Source organism: Antechinus flavipes, chromosome 2, assembly GCF_016432865.1.
Source record: "Antechinus flavipes isolate AdamAnt ecotype Samford, QLD, Australia chromosome 2, AdamAnt_v2, whole genome shotgun sequence".
Lineage (NCBI taxonomy): Eukaryota > Metazoa > Chordata > Mammalia > Dasyuromorphia > Dasyuridae > Antechinus > Antechinus flavipes.
Window position 1 is genome coordinate 261,515,406 of NC_067399.1, and position 25,403 is coordinate 261,540,808.

The 25,403-nt window shown below is 37.4% G+C and overlaps 1 protein-coding gene across 4 annotated transcripts in view; it reads right to left on the bottom strand.

Moving 5' to 3' along the window:
• Positions 1-12,656, bottom strand: part of TEP1 (telomerase associated protein 1) — a 55,921-nt gene extending 43,265 nt beyond the window's left edge. For 2 of the 4 annotated variants that reach the window (XM_051976971.1, XM_051976969.1), the window contains exons 1-5: positions 12,558-12,656; positions 10,315-10,590; positions 5,039-5,335; positions 1,948-2,154; positions 1,560-1,694 (exon numbers count right to left, since the gene is read on the bottom strand). In XM_051976971.1, the coding sequence (XP_051832931.1) occupies positions 1,560-1,694; positions 1,948-2,154; positions 5,039-5,335; positions 10,315-10,566 (891 nt within the window). In that variant the 5' untranslated portion in view covers positions 10,567-10,590; positions 12,558-12,656. Of the gene's footprint in view, positions 1-1,559; positions 1,695-1,947; positions 2,155-5,038; positions 5,336-8,233; positions 8,779-10,314; positions 10,591-12,246 lie in introns of those variants that run through there. The other 2 variants (XM_051976970.1, XM_051976972.1) reach the window with 2 other exon arrangements.
• Between the last annotated feature and the right edge of the window lie 12,747 nt (positions 12,657-25,403).

A 25,403-nucleotide genomic window follows, 5' to 3' on the forward strand; every position in this document is an offset into this window, starting at 1 on the left:
GGTTCTAATTAGAGCTTCAACTAAGGATTTGCTGAAGGATGATGAAATTTAGAAGGCACCAACAGCATTAGTACTCCAGAAAATAAAAACAAATTGTTGTTGGAACTGTGAAACACTATAACCATTTTGTTTTTGAAAGCAATCTGGAATTATGCAAAGTGACTAAAACATCCATATCCTTTGACCCAGAGATTTCATTATTAAGTAAGTATATATTCAAAGGAAGCCATTGATTTCTGAATACACGAAAATATTTATAGCAGCACTTTTGGTAATAACAAACAAAAGATTGATAGATACCTATCAATTAGGAAATGACTAAACAAACTGTGGTAGATGAATGTAATGGAATATTACTGTCCTTTAAGAAATAATGTAATAAATACAGAGAAATATGGAAAGATCTAAATAAATTGATGTAAAGTAAGCAGAATAAAGAAAATAAATTCACCAAAAGTGAATGCTTCAAAATTATAAAGAACAAGAAGAGACAGAAGATACTCCCACACCTTATCTCTTAGCACAGACTGAAGATCCACAAATGTTGCATGTTACACATCTTTTTATAATTTTTTTGTATTAGTCAGCTATGCTGACTTTTTTTCATCTTTTTTTTTTTTTGTCTTAAAAAATACTATTTGTTATGTAAGATGGCTTTCTGGAGGGAGGATAAATTATGGTGGTTGAAAACCCCCAAATATAAATAAAAATGTATTACAAATTCAGCTTAGCACCTAGTTAATAGACTAATTAATAGTATGAACTCTTGGTCTCCTCTCCATCCTAGCCTCATCCTGTTGCCTCTCCTGGCAGCATGCTACCTAACAACATCTCTCTAATGTCTTGGGGACATGGGCCAGAGTACCAGGGCATCTATCCCCTCTATATGAAGTACTGTCTTTGGACCTCTTTCTCCAAATTGTACCGAAGTCTGAATCCATGTTCGTGGTCAATCTCTGCAGCTGGATTTACTTTAAACAGTTGGTATGAAGGTTTGTTTTTTTTCTGTTCCTTGCCCCAAACACATTTTGTGGTATCAGAACCCAACATCAAAATCACTAGTTATATTTCTGACTGTAACCATTACTCATCTATGTAATAGTCTCCCAAATCCAGGTTGTACTTTTTCTCCTTTTGCCTTCTACTCTCCATCTTCACTAATCAGGATCATTTCATCCTTCAAAGTCCCATCTTTTCATGAAGTCATTTCTAATCATGAATTGCTAAAATGCAATAATATATACTGTCTATATCATCCATATGACCCTTAACAAAAATTATTTGTAAACATATCTTATCTCCCTAACTCAATTGTAAACTCTATGAAGTTTAGGACTGGGAGATCCTCTTCATATTACTTCAGCACCTAGGACAGTTTCTTAAACACAGACTCAACATTTGTTGAATGAAGGAATACACTCCTGTAGCATGGACTCCTAGCTTCATCCAGATTTCCTCTATTTCCTAAAGACAGTTCCTCACATACTCCATAAAGGACAGGTTCTCTAAGATAAAATTCATCATTCCCTAACAAACCCCAAATCATTCCCACCAAGTACCTTGAGAATGAACTCAGGCTCTAAAAGGGCAAGGTCTGTGCAGAGTTGAAGCAGGAACTGCCGGGTGGAGTCTTCAGCCTCCAACAGATTTGCCTTGGAGGACAGGGCACAGCACAGCTGGGTAATGAGCAGCATCTTGGGGGAAGAACAGAAGAGAGGCAGGAGATAAGCACAGTCTATCCAGGCAAGGAGTGCAACACTGAGACTTAATGATATGCCAACTCAATCAAGTCTGCAAGATGATGTGAGGACTAGAAATTTACAGCTATCCCTTTAGTATGGGCTCCTCCAACCCAGTGAGAAGTGGTAACTCCAGGAAGCATTCCTATACCTTGATTCTGGTTCCAGTCCCATTCTCCCCCTTCCCCCTACCCTTGAAATCCTTCACCTTCTTGTTTTGCAAAGCCTGGTCCTTGGTCTCCGGTTGGGCATCAGAATCCCCTGCAGCCAGCTCCAGAGTCGGCTCTTCTGACACATTTTCTTCCCCTAAGCTTAAGTTATAAAAAGGAATGGCTTCCTCTGCTTGCTTTCCCTCCTCTTTTTCTTCTTCCTTTTGCTGCTGTTGTTCTTCTTCCCTGAAGAGGGACCAGGTATCCTGAGGGATGGAAGAGACATTTCACTCACAGACAAATCCTTGAACTGACTCCATCCAGAAAGGACAGGGAAAGGAGGCAGGGGGAGACTTGAGAACGACTTTCTGGCAAACCACTTTCCTCCTTCAGAAGCAGGTCCTGACTCTACATATCACCCTGATTTTTAGAATCTTCTTAATTTCCCACTTGTGTGTCCTTTCCCACACTAACACTATGAAGAACTGAGGGCACAGAATGGGAGCTCACTTGCCCCCAATAGTTCCTTTTGATGGTTTATGTAAACACTATGATAGCCTTGGTATATGAATGAGAATGTCAAGTTCAGACTTAAGTTGTGCCATGACCATAAAAATAGATAGGAATGTATAATATTATCAGCATTCTTGTCTATATACTACAGATATGTAAGAGCTAGTATATTTAACAAGGAACACCTGAAGGACTACATTCCCCATTCTGGGACAATCCCTGGGCTTTAAGGACAGTCCTGGTAAATGGTCAAAGGATATGAACAGACAATTCTCAGACGAAGAAATTGAAACTGTTTATAGCCATATGAAAATATGCTCCAAACCATTATTAATCAGAGAAATGCAAATTAAGACAACTCTGAGATACCACTACATACCTGTCAGATTGGCTAGAATGACAGGGAAAGACAATGCGGAATGTTGGAGTGGATGTGGGAAAACAGGGACACTGATACATTGTTGGTGGAATTGTGAACACATCCAGCCATTCTGGAGAGCAATTTGGAACTATGCTCAAAAAGTTATCAAACTGTACGTACCCTTTGATCCAGCAGTGTTTCTTACTGGGCTTATACCCCAAAGAGATACTAAAGAAAGGAAAGGGACCTGTATGTGCCAAAATGTTTGTGGCAGCCCTGTTTGTAGTGGCTAGAAGCTGGAAAATTAATGGATGCCCATCAACTGGAGAATGGTTGAGTAAATTGTGGTATATGAATGTTATGGAATATTATTGTTCTGTAAGAAATGACCAGCAGGATGAATACAGAGAGGACTGGTGAGACTTACATGAAGTGATGCTAAGTGAAATGAGCAGAACCAGGAGATCATTATATACCTCAACAACAATACTGTATGAGGATGTATTCTGATGGAAGTAGATCTCTTCGACAAAGAGATCTAACTCAGTTTCAATTGATCAAGGATGGACAGAAACAGCTACACCCAAAGAAAGAACACTGGGAAATGAATGTAAACTGCTCGGATTTTTGTTTTTCTTCTTTTGTTTTTGTTATTTGTACCTTCTGAATCCAATTCTCCCTTTGCAACAAGAGAACTGTTCGGTTCTGCACACATATATTGTATCTAGGATATACTGCAACCTATTTAACATGTATAGGACTGCCTGCCATCTGGGGGAGGGGATGAAGGAAGGGAGGGGAAAAATCGTAACAGAAGTGAGTGCAAGGGATAATACTGTAAAAAATTACCCTGGCATGGGTTCTGTCAATAAAAAGTTATTTTAAAAAAAAAAAAAAAAAAAAAGAGACAGTCCTGGGTGAAACCCTGGGAACTTCTGGTTTGGAGGAACAGTAGGAAAGTAGGATGATATAATATATAAGAAGCACAACAAAGAAAAAAAAACAAAAAACATGTGAAGGGTTGACTGAAGTTCTGTTATTTGTTATTTAACAAAATAACAAAACACTGGACGTCTAAACATAAGCATGTTTCTAAGATGCCATGTAACAATGAGATATGGCTGTAAAGAGTTTAGATAGAACACCATGATTCCAAAACCATCTCTTTTTTTTTTTGCTGAGGTAATTGGGGTTAAGTGACTTGCCCAGGGCCACACAGCTAGGAAGCATTAAGTGTCTGAAGGCAGATTTGAACCCAGGTCCTCTTGACTTCAGGGCTTTATCCACTGCGCCACCTAGCCACCCCCCAAAACCATCTTTCTTTCTTAAATTTTATCATTTATTTTTTTTCCTTTTTAACTTTTGAGTTCTAAATTCTCTCCTTCCTTCCCACCCTTCCCTCCTTCATTCACCTATACAATCTTGAAAGGCTATACTATAACTTAAGACAATTGTATTCCACTACTACTTTTGGAGAGAAACTTTTCTAATAAAATATATAGGAAAGTATTAATAGAGAGGGACATTTTAAATCATAGAAAATAATTCATATTGAAGAGAAACCCTTTGAATATATAAAACATTTGGGTTTCATGAAGAAAGATAAAGATTTTTCCTTATTTTGGGGCTGTAATTCTTAGTTTGCTTTCCCCAAAGCTTGAGGATAAGCTCCTAATTCTTAGAAGTCTGTGAGGAAAGTGATTTTCCTATTCCTTTGCTATTTTTACACTGAAATGAATTTCATGATATAGGAGCATGCTTCAGACGATAAAAGGTTCAGAGAATGATATATTTAGAAGTAATTGTGCCCAACTTATTTTTATGGATAAGAATACTGAAGCATAGTGCATAATGTAGTCATACATTAATTAACAAATTAGTCAAAAAACATTTATTGTTTATTATGTGCCAGCCACTACGCCAAATGATAGTGCTAACAAGTTTAGCTCAGGTTTTCCTAACTCCAAGTCCAATGCCCTACCCACTATTCTACATTCTCTCTGTCACTCTTAGGAGTCAATTCAAAGCATACTTCCATTCTTAAATCTTGCTCTTGGCAGCCATCTCTTCTTGCTCTATGGAGTATCAGAAATGTTTCAGGACTCTAGAGCCCTGAATACTATTGTAAAATCTCTGCTTTTGGCAAGGGACTCAACAGACAAATATGCACACATGTACCCAAAACCTCAGTCATGGCACAATGAGGCCCAGAAATATGGGGGCAAGGAAAGCCTAAGAAGAACTCTTGGGGTGAAGATTAGTGGCTGGGGTGTTACCAGAGGCTTAGTTGATTCCAGAGTCCCCTTGGAGCATACAGCAGAGTAATCCAGGGCCCCTCCAGGGCTGGGTGCCAAAGGGAAGTGTTGGTTCCTATAAGCTGCAGGTTCTGAGAGGAGGCGATTAGTGGTACCCATGCACTTTAGGGAAGGCTTAGTCAGGTGGGATGGTTGGAAGCACTGAAGTAGATGGCTGGGTGGCTGGGCCAGGACGCGGTTCTCCAGAGAGAGAACAGTTGGCCGTCCAAACAGTTCTAAACCTTGCTTCTTCACAGTTTGTGACTGACATGTAGATTCCTGAAAGAAGATAAAGAGTCAATATATAGATTCTTCTGAATGATATGGGCAGGGGAAAACCATTCAGTTTTCACCCCAGCTGTCCTGTCAATTCAGGAGACAAGCAGCAGAACCAGTTCAGAAAAGTTGTCTGGACTGGGATCAGACTTCCAGAGGTACTGCTAATTGAGAAGGACAGCAAACAAGAATGAAAGATGTCTGGGGAGAGAGAAGCTGGGGGCATTAAGGAGAAAAAAGATGGAGCTGGAGGAGAAGGCGATGTGCACCAAAAGGCAGTTTTCATGGTAACTTTTGAATTTAGGTTAAGAAAACATGAAATTTATCAACAAAACCTGCAGGAAGAGATAGAAAGAAAAATTCTCTTTGAAATAGCTGCAGACTATATGAAATACTTGGGAATCTACCTGCCAAAACATATAAGAACTATGTGAATATATATTACAAAGCACTTTTCATATAAATATAGAGCAAAATAAGTAGATAAATATGGATAATCCAATATAATAAAAATGACAATATGACCTAATTTAATTTACATATCCAGGGCCATATAAGTCAAACTACAAAAGAATTATTTCATAGAGATAGAAAAATAATAACAAATTTCATCTGGAGGTCAAGAATATCAAGGGAATCCATGAAAAAATAGAAAAAGCAAAGGAAGGCTGTTTGGTATACTAGGCTATACTATACTACACTATACTTTATTATATGACTACTAAATGGTAAGCATCAAAATAATTAACTACTGGATAAGAAAAATAGCTATTGATGGAACCAATTACATATACATTAATTCAGAAGGAAATGACCACACTAATCTACTGTATCATAAACCCAAAGATCTAAGTTAGTGGAGCAAGAATTCATCATCTGATAAAAAGTGCTAGGAAAATTGGAAAGCAATCTCTCAGAAATTAAGCATAAATTGATATCTTATACTATATACTAAAATAAGCTCAAAATGGGTTTGTAATTTAGAGAAAAAGAATGGTATCTTAATCAAATTAGGGGAACATGGGGAAAATTATCTTTTAGATCTATGGATGATAGAAGAGTTTATGATCAAATAAGAGTTAAAGATCACAGAAATAAAATAGATAATTTTGATTACATTAAATCAAAGGATTTGTACACACATAATCAAAAACATCAAAGCTATCAAAATTAGAAGGAAAGCAGGAAATGGGGAAAAAATCTACAGTAAGTTTCTCTAATAAAGATCTAATTTCTCAAATATATCTAGAACCAAGTTAAACAAAAATAACAGCCATTCTCCAATTGATGAATGGCCAAAAATATAAAAAAGAAATTTTTAGAAGAAGAAATCAAAACTATTAATAATCATATGGAAAAATGCTCAAATCACTAATAATTGGAGAAATGAAAATTAAAACAACTCTGAGGTACCACATCACACTCATCAGATTAGTTAATATGACAGAAAAAGAAAATGACAAATACTGGAGGGGTGTGGAAAAATAAGGATACTAATGCACTCTTGGTGGTACTGTAAACTGGTCCAACCACTTTGGAGAATAATTTGGAACTATGTCCAAAAGGTCAAAAAATTGAGTTAATCCTTTGACCTAAAAATACCACTATCAAGTCTGTTCCCCAAAGAAAGAAAGGAAAAGTTCCCATATGTACAAATATATTTATAGCAGCTCTTTTTGTGGTAGCAAAGAATTGGAAACAGGATGTCAATCAATTGAGGAATGTCTGAACAGGCTGTATATGATTGTGATGAAATGCTATTGTATTTTAAGAAATGATAAGCAAGATGCTTTCAGAAAAACTTGGGAAGACCTATATGAGCAAATTCAAAGTGAAATAAGTAGAACTAGAAGAATATCATACACAGTAATGATAATGTAACAATAACTAACTGGGGATAGTTATTCATTATCCTTAGAATTCCCAATCCTTATATTTTTGCCCACCTGCATTTTTGATTTCCTTCACAGGCTAATTGTACAATATTTCAGAGCCCGATTCTTTTTGTACAGCAAAATGACGGTTTGGTCATGTATACTTATTTTGTATTTAATTTATACTTTAATATATTTAACATGTATTGGTCATCCTGCCATCTAGGGGAGGGGGTGGGGGGAAGGAGGGGAAAAATTGGAACAAAAGGTTTGGCAATTGTCAATGCTGTAAAATTATCCATGCATATAACTTGTAAATAAAAAGCTATTTAAAAAATTTTTTTTAATGTTTCAAAAGTGAAAAAAAAAAACTTTATACCTTACTTTTACCTTAATTTCAATTGTGCTAATGACCAAAGACAAATTGTGTCTTAAGTTAATTTCATGAGGAAGTCTCTCTTAGCTAATATATCAATTCTTATAGAAAAACCACGTGGACATTACAATCTTGTTAGCTTGGATCAAGCTTACAACCCAGGCCTATGATTTCCCAGCTACATTCTAGTGGTAATTAAGGTAAGTCCTGAGGTGAAGATTGAGAATGTCGTTCAAATTTACACTGTAGCATGTCCAATGAGACACATATCTATACATCCCTCTATGTCTACTACATGTATATATGTATACACACATGTACTTACAGGAACATGTGTGTGTAATAGGGCAAATGGGTAGTACACTGACTAGAATCCTGGGTCTGCAGTCATGGAGGTCCGAGTTCTAATCTAATCTCAGAAACTTTCTAGCTGTGTGACCCTGGGCAAGATATTTAAACTCTGTTTGTCTCAGTTTCCTCATCTGCAAAATGGGAATAATAACAGCACCTACCTCCTAGGGTTGTCACAAGAATCAAATGAGATAATTGTAAAACACTTAGCACAATGCCTGACATACAGCTAACACTATATAAATATTAGTTATTGTTATTATTATTATTAATTATATCTGAAGGAAGGATTATATTTACCATTAACCTCTGGGTCTCAAGGGCAGGCAAAATTTCCATTCACGTGAGTGCCCATAGCACAGGATTATTGCCTCAGGACAGCAATAGAGAAAAGAGCGAAGATTTGTGGAGGGATTCAAATAGCAGTCCTGTTGTACAGTTATTTGAAATACTTGATAGAGGAATCTAAGGATGTTTCTAAGACTCCACGGATAAGATCAAAATTATATTAGTTTCTACTGTATTGGTTCTACAATTTGATTGTACACTGTAATGATTTTTATAATTGAATCTGCATCTGTCTAAAGTCACCTTTCTATGTCCTTGAGTTGAGCTCTGGAATTGAGCTTTCCCTCTGAATTAATTTAAAGTTATAATTAAAAGAAAATAACTTTGTCTGTAAGCCCCACAAGTTAACTTGATACCATCTCCCAAAAAATACGTTATCTGTTGCCCAGCCTTGAACAATTAGGGAACTTTTTATCTTTTCCAAGAAGACAGCAAGCCTGATAGTTTTGATACCCTAATAAAGATTACAAGATACAGATGGGTCCTATAAACAACTAAAATTCTTTGTCAGAGAGAAGCATGATTGACCTCACCACCTGAATGCCAGCCATAGTATGGTTATAATGTTCTAACTCTAAGATCCCTTCTTTTCTGTGTAACAATGAAGAGGTTCCGTCCTCATCAGAGTCACTGGCCTTCCTGAGGTGGCCAATCTGACCTGCTTTCTTAAAAGCTGTATGTGTCACTGATTTTGCTTAGTGTGTATCTCAGTCTACCTTTATTAGATTTTTTTAAGGCATGGGGCAAAGAGCAATGTCTACGAGAGTTGAGTCAAAATAGTCTGATGCCCATTATCTTTAAAAAAAGAGGTTGTTTCTTCCATTGAAAACTACATCCATCTCATTCTGGCTTCTTACAAAAAAAGAAGGGCTGTATGAACCCTATTTGGAGAATATGAATCTTAAAATCATTTTGCTTCCCACAATATTGCTTAGAAATCAGATCCTAATTTATCCTGGTGGGTGCTCCATCAAAATGATTTCTTTATTTTGATTCTGCTAACTAGCTCTGCCAACAGAACAATATCAGGCTATTCAGCCTCAGCTCTGCTATAGGAGGACATCTTTCCTAGTTCTTCAGGGATTTAGGAATAAGCCTGATCTCTGGGGCTCCTGGACACTTCTACTCAAGTTGCTCATCCACCTGAGGCAATAACCTTAAGCCACAGGCACAGAAGTAGGTATCCTCAGAACTGATTAAAGCCCGATTAAAGGACCATCTTTGGAACCAAGAGTTTCATGGAAAAGTTATTCCCACCACAGGCATGCCCCTGTTAAACTTACATGTGGAGGATTTCTAACATAATACATTGCTCTATCTCCCTTTGATAATAAGCTCTTAAAACAGGGGTTGGACTACTCAGTAACAGCAGAGGTCTAGTCAGAATATAGATAAGGGAGATTATTTTTTCTAATAATAGCTTTTTACTTTATTTTATTTTTTTGCTGAGGCAATTGGGGTTAAGTGACTTGCCCAGGGTCACAAAATTAAGACCTGTTAAGTGTCTGAGATCAAATTTGAACTCAGGTCCTCCTCGTGCTCTATCCATTACGCCATCTAGCTGCCCCAGCTTTTTATTTTTTAAAATACATACAGTGATAGTTTTCAGCATTCACCCTTGCAAAACCTTATGTTCCAAGTATTTCTCCCTCCCTTTTTTCCTCTTCTCTTCCCTAGACAGCAAATAATCCAGCGATAAGGGAAGTTTTACAAAGAAATAAAAATGGGAGCAGTACTAAGTACTAACATCTGAGGTTAAGATGAAGACAGAAGACCCTCTTTTCTTCCTTTTGCCCCCCACACAAAACACAGCCTCCACTATCAATACAGCACACACAGGGGACACTGAGGCATAGACTAGAGAAGTAAGGAATGTCTAATAGGATCAAGAATTGTGCCTGGGAAATTATCTGTGGATATATTTTGAAAATAAACAGCTTTAATTAAAAAAACAAAACTGTGAAGACCACTGGTATAGTGAACCTTAAAAAATAAATAAATAAAAAGAATAGCGCCTGGGGCTGTTACCGTACTAGAGACTTAGTTGCTTCCAGAATCCTCTTGGGCCACTTGGTGAAGTGGCCCAGAGTTGCAGGCTCTGAGAGGACTCGGTTTCTGGTATCCATGACCTTGGAGGGCGGCCCAGTCAGGTGAGATGGCTGGAGGGCCTGAAGCAAGTGACTAGTAGAAGCAGTACTTTGCAGGCTGGATGGCTGGGTCAGGATACGATTCTCCACAGAGAGAACAGTGGACTGTCCAAATGGTTCCAAACCTTTACTGTTCATGGTTCTGGTCTGGCAGGTGGGTCCCTGAGTAGAGAGAAAGACTCTGGATGGGTATGGGTGAACCATTCAACTTTTCATCCTAGCTATTCTGTCTTAGGACATAAAAAAAGTAGAACTCAATGATAAGAGTTTTCCAATCTAGAATGATCTAAGGTACTGGGGGGAGGGGAGAGGAGAAAGGGAAAAGAGTAGAGGGAAAATATGTAAAGGGCAAGCTAGGGATCAGGATAGAGAGCCCAGAGGTACTCAAAGAGAAGAAATATATAAAATAAGAGCTGTAAGGAAAAGGATCTCTACTAAAGGTCTGTTTGTGTGTTAATATTCAAATTAAAATTCAGAAAATTTTTACTAAATCCCTACAATATGATCTTCATTCTGGGGATATGAAAACAAATAAACAAACAACTGGGCTCTTGCCCAGAAAGATTTTGTCATCTAACAAAGAACATAAGAAATATAATTCCTTTAACCTGGATCCCTTTTCTATTTATTTACATATTTTAAATGGTATTAATGGTTTAAAAACAAGAACTACTGGAGACATGGTGGGCATTAAACTGGACTTATATTCAGAAAGATCTGTGTTCAAATTTTAGCAGTGACTAGCTGTATGATTATGGACAAGCCATTAAACTTTAATAAGTACTCTAAACTTTTTTTTTTGAGGAAATTAATAAATTTTATTCAGGGAAGGCTTCAAGAAGGAGATGGCACCTCAATCAATACATTATTTGGAATAGGAAAGCTCTATGCACAGTACAATCCTATAGCCTGGATAGCAGGCTTGGTAAAGGATCAAATTTCCTTTCCAGTCCTTTAGTGGTCTCCAAGCATTTAGCTCCAGGCACATTTCTTTCTACCTCCCCGTAGGAGGGGGATGGAAGGGAGAAGCATAACCCTTTAGGCCACTCCCTGTTTTCCCGGGGGGAGAGAAGCTGATGTCAAGTCCTCCAGGCCATGCAAAGGTGAGACTGAGGGTGTGTCTGGTCATATGTAAAGATCTAGTTAACTGGCACAATCGATAAAGCTCTGGATCAGGAGTCAGAAAGACCCATTCAAATCCTGCCCTAGGTTTACTAGCTGAATAATCTTGGGCACTCACAACCCCAGTTTACTCAATTGGAAAATGGGAATAAAAATACCACCTCCATCCCTATGGATGGAAGTATATGGAAGAGAAGCCTATCTTCTGTTGTGAAGACGGGAAGATATACTTGTAAAAATGCCTGGTACATAAACATAGTAGGTGCTTAGATGCTTGTTCCCAGCCAGTTATTTTTTCTGCCAGGAACTCCCCCATTAAAGATTAATTTTCTTAGAAATTACCCCTCCTTGAAACACAAACACCCCAAACACATCAAACTACTTATACCTCTTAAATCACTCTAATACATTTACGGGAATTAATCTATTGGGCTTTTACCCATAAAGAAATTTTGGGGGATTAATAGGAGGGCATCAAATTGCAAACTTTGCCAGGGGCAGTAGGAAGGACTTCCTGTCTGTCTCTTCTGCTCCCGGCTCCAGGAGCAGCCCCTTGGCTGCCGCGAAATCCAGCCCTCCCTGGCCCCCGGCTCCAGTTCCACCCTCCCGTCGGTGGGGACTGGCTGGCTCCCTCCGCAGACCACAGTAGGGGAGGGCGGGGGAACCGAGGGGTGCCGGAAAGGGGAGGGGGATTACCTGTGTTCAGGCCCTCCTCGGGCGGACTGCTGCAGAAACAGCCCAAGAGGAAAGACTCCTGGCTAGGGGGAGGGGCGGGCGTTGGCAGGAGCAGGACCCGGAAGAAGCCCAGCTGCTCCTAGTCCTGCCCGAGTGGAAAGCAAGAACCTGGCTGCTGGGAAGGGAGATTAGATAGCTGTGGGCAGGGAGGGCGACGGAAACTGCCGAAAACAGAGAAGAAATCGGGCTGGAGTGGTGATAACCCCTCCTCCCCCCGCTAGACTTGGAGGCAGAGACTGAGGTCAGCCTGGGTACCAGAGAGAAGGACTTACTGAGATTTCGGACTCGGGAGGGAAGGGGTTGGGACCTGCAGGCCTGTATGTTCCGTATCTTTCCTCCCCAGCAAAGACAAGTATGACTCAAAACTCCGAGCTTTTATGACTCGGGAAACCAAAGCCCAACTCAAAAGTGTGCGAACTAGCGTTAAAGGGCCAGTACCCTCGGGGAAGTACGAGCTCAAAGCAGCCCTACGGCTGCGGCCAGAAGAGGCTTTACGCTTCATTTTCCCTCTTTTGACCATTTCTTATTTATTCTGAATATAGCTTGCTTTGTTTCTATTTGTTTGCTTGTTTTCTCTCCCTTTAGATCTTAAGCTCCTCGAGGACAGGGACTGTCTTTTGCCTTTTTTTGCATACCTTAGCATGGTGCCTGGCAAAGGCGATTGAGTCTTTTCAGTCCTGTCTGTTTGACTCTTTCTGGCCCCATTTGGAATTTTCTTGGGAAAAAAACTACCTCAGTAATTTGCCATTTCCTTCTTCAGCTCATTTTGCAGGTGAGGAAACTGAGGCAAATAGGATTAAGTGACTTGCCCAGGGTCACCCATCTCCTAAGTGTCTGAGGCCCCATTTAAACTCAGGAAATGAGACTTCCCGTCTACAGGCGGGGAGTTCCATCCACAACTCTTAGAAGTTCTGCCTGGCATAGAGTATTGGCTTAATGTTTATTGAATTGAATTGGTTAGCCATAATCATAGGCACAATAATAAATATTTCTAAAGGGCTTTAGGGTTTATAAAGCACTTCCCTGACAACAGCCATCGGAGGATGTGCAAGTAAAATCCCAATTTTATAAATGAGGCTAGTGAAACAGAAGTTAAATGATTTACCTAGTCACACAGCTAATAAGAATCATAGTATAGTCTATGTAAGATTCCAGTATCTACATCCCAACTCCCACTTTCACTAAGGACCTAGGTCCCCAGAACTTAGCTAGCTGTAATTGCCCTATCCAGAGGTTAGGAGTTGGGGAAGGGAAAGAAAGGGAATATGCATTTATTAAATGCTTTACAAATATTTCATTTGATCCTCGCTGCAGGCCTGGAAGATAGATGTTAATATTGTCCCTATTTTACAGCGGAAGAATCTGACATAGATGGAGATTTACTTGCCCAGAGTCACACAGCTAATAAGTGTTTGAAGCTAGATTTAATTTAGTTAATAAGGTAAGTTGTTCAGGAGTGCTAGCCCTGAAGTCAGGAGGACCTGAGTTCAGTTCCATCCTAAGATATTTAATATTTCCTAGCTGTGTGACCCTGAACAAATCACTTAACCCTAACTGCCCCAGCCCTCCCAAAAAAAAAATTTTTAAAGGTTGTTGTTCAGTCATATCTGACTCTTTGTGATGCTATGCATCATGATATACCAGAATTGTTCATGGGGCTTTCTTGACAAAGACACTGCTTTACCATTTCCTTCTCCGGTGGATTAAGACGAAAAGATTAAGCCCAGCAATCCCAGTAAATTTTAAATGGAAAATTCCATCTGCATCCAGAGGAACTATGGAGACAGTGTAAATCAAAATCTTTTTTTTTCTTATGGATTTTCCCTTTTGTTCTGATTTTTCTCTCCCAAATTTTTATGATTTATATGGATGTAAAAAAGTGATTGTACATATATAACAATAATAACAAAAAAAGTAGTTTTACATGTAACTGAGGAAAAAAAGAAATTACTTGTCTAGGATCACATGTTGCCTGAGGCCAGATTTAAATTTTGGTCTTCCTTATTCCAGGTCCAGCACTAAACACAAATAGCTGTCTCAGATTATAAATAATAAGGTAGCTTTCCCTAAAGCAGTAGTGATGAGGTTAATGGCAGTCAGAGAGAGAGAGTTGTTAAAATCCCCTTATGGCGGGCGCACAGGCTCTCCATGAAAGAATTCATGAAACCCCGAATTATTAATTGGCAAAAAAGTTTATTGTTGGATAGAAACCAGTTTGCTAAGAAACTGATTTCTATAGTGGCAAAGTCCTATTAGGGAAATGGAGTCTGGCATTGAGAAGAGAATCCCTTCTCAGCAGTCAGGGTCCTAGCCAGCTGCTTGGGCCTCTGCAAAGAGTGAGTTTAAGGAAACCTGTTATATGGGTAGCTCTTGGTGGGGGGCTGGGACAACCTGAGCTGATCAGACCAGGATTTCTCAATTGAATGAGAATTTAGAATTTCAAAAAGATCAATAGGAGTTGATTTGTCCTTGAATAGTGTTGCTTCTCTCATCCTGGGAGGATGGGCCCTCTCTCTAGACTCTTAGGAACCTGGGAGATCCTGATCTCTCAGCTCAAAAAGGGGACACAATTTAATTTTAAAGGAAACAGTTTCCCTCCGCCTTCAGTAGTTCTTAATATGGGGTCTGTGAATTTGTTTTTAAAATATTTTGATAATTGTATTTTTAAATTAATTTTGTTTACACATTTTAACAATTTCCATATGAGTCATATTGGGGAAGAAAAATAAGAACAAAAGGGAAAAACCACAAGAAAGAAAAAAGATGAAAATAGTATGCTTCATTCTGCATTCAATCTTCAGAGTTTACTCTCTGTTTATGCATTTTCCATCCCTAGTTTATTGGAACTTCTTTGGAACACTGAACTGCTGAGAAGAGCTAAGTATCATTGTTGATCATCATACAATCTTCCTGTTGTGTGCAATATTTGCCTGATTCTGCTCACTTCATTCAGCATCAGTTTATATGTCTTTCAAGGCTTTTCTGAAATTCCATCCTTTCTTATAGAATGATAGTATTCCATTATATTTATATACCATACCTTATTTGGCCAAACCCCAGTTGTTTGGCATCTACTCATTTTCCAATTCTTTGCCACCATTAAAAGAGCTGCTACAGACATTTTTGCACATGTATATCTTTCCCCCCCTTTTATGATCTTTTTGGGATACAGACCCTGTAGTGACACTGCTGGGTCAAAGGATATATATATAGTTTTATAGCCCTTTGGAAGTAGTTCCAAATTTTTCTCCATAAAGTCAGGATCAGTTCAAACTCTATCAGCAATGTGTTACTGTCCCAGTTTTCCCACATCGCATTCCAACATTTATCATTGATAATTGTATCAATAGTTGGTGTCCTTTGTAATCTTTTGTATTTTATTTTATTCATTTAAAAAACATTATTCTGAAAAGGGTCGCCATAGGCATTGAGTTCCAAAAGGGGGGAAAAGACACAGAAAGGTTACAATTCTGCCTCTACCCCTCAGGTTATCAGTTGAGAATCAATGAGTATTGTTAAGATGATAAAATAAGGGCAGCTGGCCCAAAATATACCCCAATGTCTGTGACACTTTCACTCACAACTCTATAGAGTCCAAGGAAAAGTAGAATCAAGTTGAGATGGAACATGTGTCAAATAGATGATTCCCATCTTCTGAATGCTGGAAGTCCTTTTCCTTCCCTTTGGAGGGTACTCAAGAAGTTCCTTTGCTAGATTTCCACAGAAACCATCCAGCCTGTCCTCGACTCCTGACCAAATCATTGCCACCAGCTGATCTAGGAATGTGAATAAAGCACCAAAGGAAAAATGGGAACAACCTATACACTGGGGTAAAAGAGGAAGGGACAGTGCTGGAACACCAAGGGGAAGATGAGAGATTCAACATCCTCTGGATTCAGAACTCACAAGGTTTTTCTCTGGTTAGAAGTCAAGGACTTTCATCTCTTCCACACCCATCATCTCTTACCCCCAAGTTCCTGTTCAACCAATAATTAATAGGCAATCTTTGAAATATGGTTATTTTCTTTTTATCTATTCAAACATAATTCTTGGTCATCGATATTAATCAGTTCAAAAGCTTAGTCTAAGGCAAGTTTTCATAACATTTTTTGTATGTCTAGGATCCCTTTGACAGCCTAATGAAGCCTATGGCCCACTTCTTAAAACAACATTTTTAAATAATTAAAGGAGATGTTACATTCAGTTAGATATGAGTCTAATATTTTTTTCCCCAAGTTCATAAATCCAATGATATCCATATCCCTGGGATTTAAACTCAATTTCCTCAAATATAAAATGAGGTTTAAAATAATAGCTGCCTAAGGTCATTGTGAGGATATAATTAAATAATACCAGTAAAAGTGTTTCCCAAATTCTAAAGGGTTATGTAAATCCTAATTATCATTATTATTAATATTGTTTCATATTCAGATCTAAGAGAACTCTTTACAAATATAGTAGCCTTAAACATACTGTATTCACTAGTCCTGAGTAAACTAGAAAAGGATAAGAGCTAGCTCTTGATAAGGGTTTGATAATCCCTATTTGGGACAGCTAAATGACACACTGGATAGTGTTTTTGACCTGGAGTCAGAAAGACTCATCTTGCTAAATTCAAATCTGGCCTCCCTTTACTAGGTTAGGAAGATTATAGGTAATTTTGGAAAACAAATTCAAATGGAACGGGAGGGCTAAAAGCTAAATGCTGATAAGGAAGTGTCTACTGGCAGTTTTTGCTTTATATAAATTGAAATTATGCAAATTTAACTTTATTTTAAAAATTATGAAAAAAATTTCAACCAACTATTAGTGAATAAGGCTTGGCACAGTGGGTGAGAAATACCTATATTAACTTTACTGTGCAAGTAAAGTATGGATGTGCAAAAAGCATTGAACCCCCAAGGGGGAAAATACCATTGAGGCAGGCTGAGTTTTCAATGAACTAACTAGTCATTGTGATGCTTAATAAACAGGCCAGTTCCTTTTTTTTTTTTTTAAATAGCTTTTTACTTACAAGTTATATGCATGGGTAATTTTACAGCATTGATAATTGCCAAACCTTTTGTTCCAATTTTTCCCCTCCTTCCCCCTATCCCCTCCCCCAGATAGCAGGTTGACCAATATGTGCTAAATATGTTAAAGTATAAATTAAATACAATATAAGTATACATGTCCAAACAGTTGTTTTGCTGTACAAAAAGAATCGGACTTTGAAATAGTGTACAATTAGCCTGTGAAGGAAATAAAAAATGTAGGCAGACAAAAATAGAGGGATTGGGAATTCTATGTCATGGTTCATAGTCATCTCCCAGAGTTCTTTTGCTGGGTGAAGATGGTTCAGTTCATTACTGCTCTATTGGAATTGATTTGGTTCATCTCATTGTTGAAGAGGGTCACATCCATCAGAATTGATCATCATATAGTATTGTTGTTGAAGTATATAATGATCTCTTCGTCAGCAGGCCAGTTCCTAAAAGAAGTTAATGAAGAAGTAGGATAACAGTAGATTCTTTTATAAGAGAAAAATAATCTCAGGGGCTGGCATCATAAGCTTGGCTTTCTGATTGGATACAGTAATTGTGAGGGGTCATAATAATTTGTCCAATGCAAGGAATTTGACAAGGAATTAAACAAGGGCCTACTGTAACAAAGGCCTATTTAAGGACAACAAAAAGGGCCTGCTTTATCTTACTAATGCCTTTCCCTTTGGAAGTAAATTGAACTCCATCTTAATACTTCTTTTATGACTTATCCATCTACCAAGAACCAATGATTCCATCAGTACTATGAATATCTTATTAACTTTACCTTTCAGTTTATAATTCTATAATCATGGTAAATGCCTTTGTTATATAGTCTAATAAAGCAGATAGGTAGGGGTGAACTCTTAATCGGAATAAGATTCTCCAACTCTCACACAAATCTTCTGACTCCAATTCTACTTTGGATTCCTAACCAACTCTAATCCTAACCCTAACCCTAACTGACTCTAACTCTAACCCTATATTTACCTTATTTTCATTATGTAAAAATCACTTAAGTAGAGGCCTATGAAATGGTCTTATTGAAGTTACAGGGTGCAGTCAGAGTATATTGGAATTACAGACCAGTGTTGTAGGCTATTTCAAAAGAATTTGTAGATTTAGACATTCTCTAAATCAAAGGGCAAAGATTTTATTATGCTGCTAAGAGCTAAATCTATAATGACCTTCAAGGAAACAGGGCTTTAGAGATTAAAAAGAAAAAGACATATATTCCTTAGTGGAGACCCATTAAACTGCAGTGGTTCTCCAAGTATGGTCTAGAGAATCCTGGGGATCTCTGAAACCCTTTCAGAGGGTCTACAAATTCAAAAATAGTTTTTATTTCCAATATGGTAAATGTCTATAAATATAACCCAGATAAACAAAAATGCTTTAGAGAAATCCTCAATAATTTTTAATAGGATAAAGATACTGAAAACAAAAGTTTGAGAACCACTGCATTAAAGCATGACAATGGGGGATTAGCCATTGACTGGCAGGCTAACTCTCACAGGGATTTAGCACCCTAAAGAATTAGCTACTGAGGTTCAGTTAAGCCCTTTTACAGGTGAACTATATAACCTTGAGGGTTTGACATAACTTGTCTTTCTGAGTGGATAAAATAATTGAAGTTATGATGGTTTTGTCAATGCAAAGCTAAGAATTCTAACAGAGACCTCTACTGGGCTATGATAAAGTCCACTTACACAAAAAGGCCTAGAGGATTCTTTTAGTGATCCTCCCTCCTCCCTGGTGGGGAGGCAAAAAGGAGGAAGTACCTAGGCTTTCTGATTGTTCTTATTCAGCCCCCAACAATCCATTTATGTAAAGCTGTAGTTGTTGTCTGTCTTTCACGTCTTGACTTGCAAGCGAATTGGATTTCAGTGAAGGAGGACTGTACAAAGTCAGCAGCTTCACTTTCTCTGTAACCATCTGGGTCCTGTAGCCAGCTATAGATCAGGAAGATTGGAGATGGAATCAAGGAGAGATCTTGGCCTTTTTAAGGTAAGGTCTTTAAGAAGTCTGTTTGACTGAAGCAATATCCATTCAAGAAACTGGTTGGATAAGAAAAAAATGAGACAAAGAATGGCTTTTCAAACCTAGTTTAAAAATGTAATCTGTCTGGAAGGGGAAGACTCTAAGAGTTACTAGTCGAAACAGAAACAATTGCTATTTATATTCAGTCTGCACCAATCTGGGGTTAAAACAAAGACCAAATGGGCTTGGCATGGGACCTCTTGTTGGCCAATCAATGAGAGCCAGAATGATTTGGGTTTAAGGATTTGGTTCTTCAGAAATAAATCTAGTTTATATTCCATATAAGGTATAATCTAGCAATTATAATAGGAAGGATTGCAGAGTAACAATAAGGACTTTGTGAGCTTTAATAACATGAATCTGCAGTGAATATGATTATCTGGGTCTTGTGATTTACTCTACTTATTCTTAATGTATTCAAATTAATAGAGTCAAAACATTATTGGCACCTTTTACCTACTTTCCTTTTTTTCTCTTTTATCCTTACTAATTCTACTTCTTCCAATCATCTCCCAATGATTTCTGTCTCCTCTTTGCTCTACTCCAACATTATTTTATGTATATTGATGCTATTTTAATGTTTATGTTGTTATATTATTATACATATGTAATATATAATATAATAATAATAACACACACACACACACATATATATATATACATATATATATATATATATATATATGTTTTTCCTCTTCCTTTCCAGTGTAACCACTCCGTTACTACTCTTTTTCTATCTGTTGAGTTTGGGAAGGGACCCCAATGGATGAGGGTCACAGACCAGTTTCACGAGGTGTCTCAAAAGAATTTTCAGGCTTGAATCCATCTCCAAATCAGGGGGCAAAGTTTATTGTAATTGTAACATCAACTGTAATGGGCTGAGTTCCAAAAGAATTTAGCAAAGGACCCAAGAGAAAGCAGGTAGATTTATAGGACAAAGTTGATCAGAGCTTCATGTTACTTATTTGCTAATTTTATGACTTACAAGTAGGTTTGAAGGGTAGTCTATTCACTACTGTCTCAGGAACTTGGTTATCACTGATCAATAGATTATCTGACAATGAGTAATGTTTGTAGGACTCTTCTGAAGCCAGAAGACATTGAAATCATTGACAGAGTGTTAGAACAATAGCATTCTTAGGTCAGAGGGCCTCAGGATTACTAATATATCTTCCCTAAAATCTAAGGGAAGAAATTTTTTTTATGCATATATATTTATACAATTATTGTGCTGCACAAGAAAAACCAGATCAATCAATAAAAAAAGAAAGAAGAAGAAAAAAATGCAAGCAAGCAACAACAAAAAGAGTGGAAATGCTATGTTGTGGTCCACACTCAGTTCCCACAGTTCTCTCTCTGGGTGTAGGTGGCTCTCTTCACCACAAGATCATTGGAACTAGTTTGAATCACCTAATTGTTGACAAGAGCCATGTCCATCAAAGTTGATCATCGTATTTTCTTGTATAATGATTTCCAGGTTCTGCTCATTTTACTCAGCATCAGTTCATGTAAGTCTTTCCAGGTCTCTCTAAAATCATCCTGCTGGTCATTTCTTATAGGACAATAATATTCCATAACATTCATATACCACAATTTATTCAGCCATTCTCCCATTGATGGACATCCACTCAGTTTCCAGTTTCTGGCCACTACAAACAGGGCTGCCACAAACATTCTTGCACATACAGGTCCCTTTCCCTTCTTTAGTATCTCTTTGGGATATAAGCCCAGTAGTAACACTGCTGGATCAAAGGGTATATGCAGTTTTATAGCCCTCGCCATAGTTCCAGATTGTTTTTCAGAATGGTTGGACCCATTCACAGTTCCACCAACAAGAGAAGAAATACTATTATATTCCTACGCCAGAGGACTTTTACAATCATTGATGGACAGATTGCCAGAACAATAGCACTCCAAGGTTTGGGGGGGGGACTATCTCGGTATCACATATTCCAAAGTCAGACTTTAGAATCACTGACAGAATGTTAGAACAGAAGTACCCCAAAGTCAGGGGAACCTCCCTACTACTGTTTCCCCTAGAAGTTATACTCCTTCACATCCACAATAATTTGTTATCTGAAGGAGACAGCATCAGCAACTGGAGGGAACAAGTGAGACTTCCCATAAGAGATGATACCTGAGTTTGAAAGAAAGTATTCTAAGCTGAAGAGATGAGGTTAGAGGGCCTTCCAGAATGGTAGGTAAGGAAGGAGGGAGAAAAGTTTATGCAAAGACAAGAAGAAAGATAGAATGTTAAGTCCAGGGAACAGTTTAATTAAACCAGTTTGACATTAAGGGAACTAATAATGCATGTGATAGGGAAAATAGATTGGAGCTAAATTACAGTTTTAAATTCCAGAACAAATAGTTTTATTTTATCCCAGAAGTAATAGGGAGCCACTGAAGATTTTTGAGCAGATAAATGGTATAGCCTGAAAAGTAGATTTCGTAGAGATTGTAGGTTCAAATCCTATCTTTTTCATTTACTACTATTGTGGCATTGTATTTAACATCTCTGGGGAACAGTTTTTTAAAGAGCTTTCATTTGATTTGGGAGTAATTTGTAGGTTATGAAAAGTAAAGGTGAAGGGTACTCATGTGTAACCTATATGATGTGATCTTCAGTTTTGGGGGTTTTTCCTTAAACATGTATAAAGATGATAAGAGAAATAAGAAAATAGATGAGGTCACCAAAGGAAAAGTTGTAGAGAGAAAAAGGTCCAGCCTCCAGCCTTAGGAAGCACCCATTCTTATAGGGTAAGAAGTGAGTGATTATCTAGCAAAAGAGAATGTGGGGGGATTTTTACAGGTAGGGCTACAATAAGAATAACCAGCATTTATAATGTGCTTTACAAATATCTTATTTTGTTCTCCTAACAATTCTGAGAGATAGGTTCCATAATTAGCTGAGGAAGGTTAATTATTTGCCCCAAAGTCACACAGCTAGTTTAGTATCCAAGGCAGGATTTGAACTCATTTTCCTGATTCCCACCAAGTCTAGTGCTCTATCTAACCCTGAGGCTTAACTCCGGAAAATAAAGGTAAGGAGGCCAAGGGAGAAGAGAATAACTAAGAATGAGACGATTTACAGGATCAAATTCAGAAGATACATCAAGTGGGGAGGAAAATGAGTTAAAGAGTTTTGGACTTTGTAGTTAAGATCATTAGAGAGTTGTTTCAGAAGAGTGGTAGGTTAGAAACCACGTAAGTGGATGAAAAATGAATGGATAATAAGAAATTGGAGGCAATGAATATGGGTGACTTTTTACCAAATTTGGATAATTAAAAAAAACTTTTTTTTTTTTTTACAATTTTAAAAAGTAGTTACTATGATCTCCAAAGTAAGAAGAAGCTTTAGAGCTTGTTTCTCCTAAATTCTGGTAATAGAGGTGTTCAGAAAATGCCTTTGTCAGACACAGCAAAAGAAAGTACTCCAGGAAGAAAGGCAAGTGGAAGGATAAGGGAGGATCTAGAACTTAGTGGTCTTTGGATGTCTCCAGACATGGTTATTTTTTTAGTCATATTTTACATTTAGCCTGAAGCAACATACTATTTCCAGGGTCAGTAATGTTCTTAGAAAATTATTCATAAAATGATACAATCATTCTGGAGAGCAATTTGAAACTATGCCCAAAGGGCTATAAAACTGTGCATACTCTTTGATCCAGCAATGTCTCTACTGGTTCTATATCCTAAAGAGATCATAAAAGAGAGAAAAGGAGCCACATGTGTAAAAAAAAAAAAAAAATGTTTATAGCAGCCCTTTTTGTAGTGTCAAGGAATTAAAAATTAAGTGAATGCCTCTCAGTTGAGAAATGGCTGAATAAGTTATGGCATATGAATGTAGTGGCATATTATTCTTGCATAAGAAATGAATAAGCAGGCTGATTTCAGAAAAGGCTGGAAAAACTTACATGAATTGATGCTGAGCGAAGGGAGCAGAATTGGAAAACTTTATACGCAGTAATGACAAGATTATGTGATGAACAAGTATGACGGACTTTGCTCTTCTCAGTAATGAGATGATTCAAGACAATTCCAATCGACTTGAGATGGGAAAAGCCATCTGCATTCAGAGAGAAGAGTGTGGAGACTAAATGTGAGATCGAAGCATAGTGTTCTCACCTTTTTTGTTTTTTTTTCTTTCTTGTGGGTTTTTTTTCCTTTTGGTCTGATTTTTCTTGCACAACATCATAAATATGAATATACGTTTAAAAGAATTACATATATTTAACCCATATCAGATTACTAGCTATCTTGGGGAGGGGGGAGATAAGAGGAGAAGGGAAGAGAGATAAGAGAGGGAGAGAGAAAAACTTGAAACACTAAGACTTACAAAAATGAATGTTTTGAAGATGTAAACTATCTTTACATGTATTTGAAAAAAATAAAATACTATTGCAAATTTAAGGAAAAAATGAATGTATTATAAAAATAAAAGATATTAATAAAAAATAACTCTTAAAATGAATGTTGAAAACTATATAAACATATATCTATTTGGAAAATAAAATACTGTTGAGGAAAAATTTTTAAAAATCATTCACAAGATCATAGATATAAAGCTAGAAGAGGCTTTTTTGGGGGTCTTCTAATTTCAATTCCTTTTACAATTGAGGAAATTGAGGACTTGTGTAAGCGGATAAGCTGGGATTTGAATCTAGATCCCTATTAACTTTAACACACTTCTCATTGTATTTTTGCTACTTTTCTTGCCTTCATCTGAGAACAGGACACAGGTGAAAGAGTGATTGGACTGGCTATTTGTCTACATTAAGATCCCTTGTGTGAAATCACTTGATTCCTATCAAAGCTCCCAATCTACATTTGTGATACTTTGTTCCCTTTTTCATTGTTTTTTCTTACTTTCCATTTATCCTTTTAATGGCTTTTTTGGATATAGATGTTCGAAGGCTAACTCCCAGTGAGATTGTAAACTTCCCGAGAATGGGGACTATCTTTTGCCTTTTTTCCTATGCACAATGCTGATTAAGTGTAACTGGCCAGCTGATCTGGCCTTAGGATCATAGATTTAGTTCTGAAAGGGCTTTCAGAGACCCTAGTCAAATTCCCTCATTGTATAGATTAAAAAAAAAAAAAAAAAAACTGGTGGCTCAAAGAGATATTACTTGAATTACTTGTCTAATCATACAGATAATGGTGTTATTAAAACCAAAATTTGAACCTAGATATGATTCCAGAGCCTATGTTCTTTCAACTATAGCACATAGTGCCTCCTTGATGCTTTTAATGATATCTTTGGGGTTGAGGATGAAGTGAAGAGGAGAGAGAAAAATTGCCAGTTAAGTCTGACATTTGACTCCATTCAATCCAGCTGCATTGAAACTCACCGTCTCATTTGGTGAACCGCAAAACAATTTATAGCTAGTAACTATCTTCTATGATAGTAGAAGCTGTTTGTATTTGAAGATCATTGTGAAGTTTTTCTTTAGTTTCCTTTTTTGCATATTGACTAAGACCCCAAGTCCTGGAACCTTTTCCCCAAAAGTTCTGTCCTTTTCATTACTTTCTAGATCTTCCCTTTGTTTTCTCTTGCCCTCTAGCTAAAGCAGCAGCCAGAAGATTGTTGCTCTCTGAGCTTTGTGGGAGGAGCCAAAGAGATTGGGAGTGGTTGAGTTTCAGTTTTGAAAATTGAAACGCTACAGGAGTAGAAATTTTGAAAAGGGCCTTAATCTTAGCTTTTTCTCCTCTGTTTTCTCCTCATCTTTCTTTATTCTTATTTTCATTTTGAAAATATTAAGTTTGATAAACTCATACTGTCTACATTTAAATATGCTTCTTAAAACCCACCTCCTGAAGTAAAATCATTGAGTAAGTTTTCAAGGAAATGAAACTGAAATTAGTCTTTTTCATTTTTGTTGCTGATTATACTAAAGGAGAGAAGAGAGTCATTTAGCAGAATATCCTGGATAATCAGGAGGAGAGTTACAAGGAATATCTATGCTGGGAAAAGTGACTTTTGATAAGGAATGATGGAGACAGTATCACTTTTGCTAGGTGAGTGTGATATGTTTTTGTTTTTTAAAAATTTATATA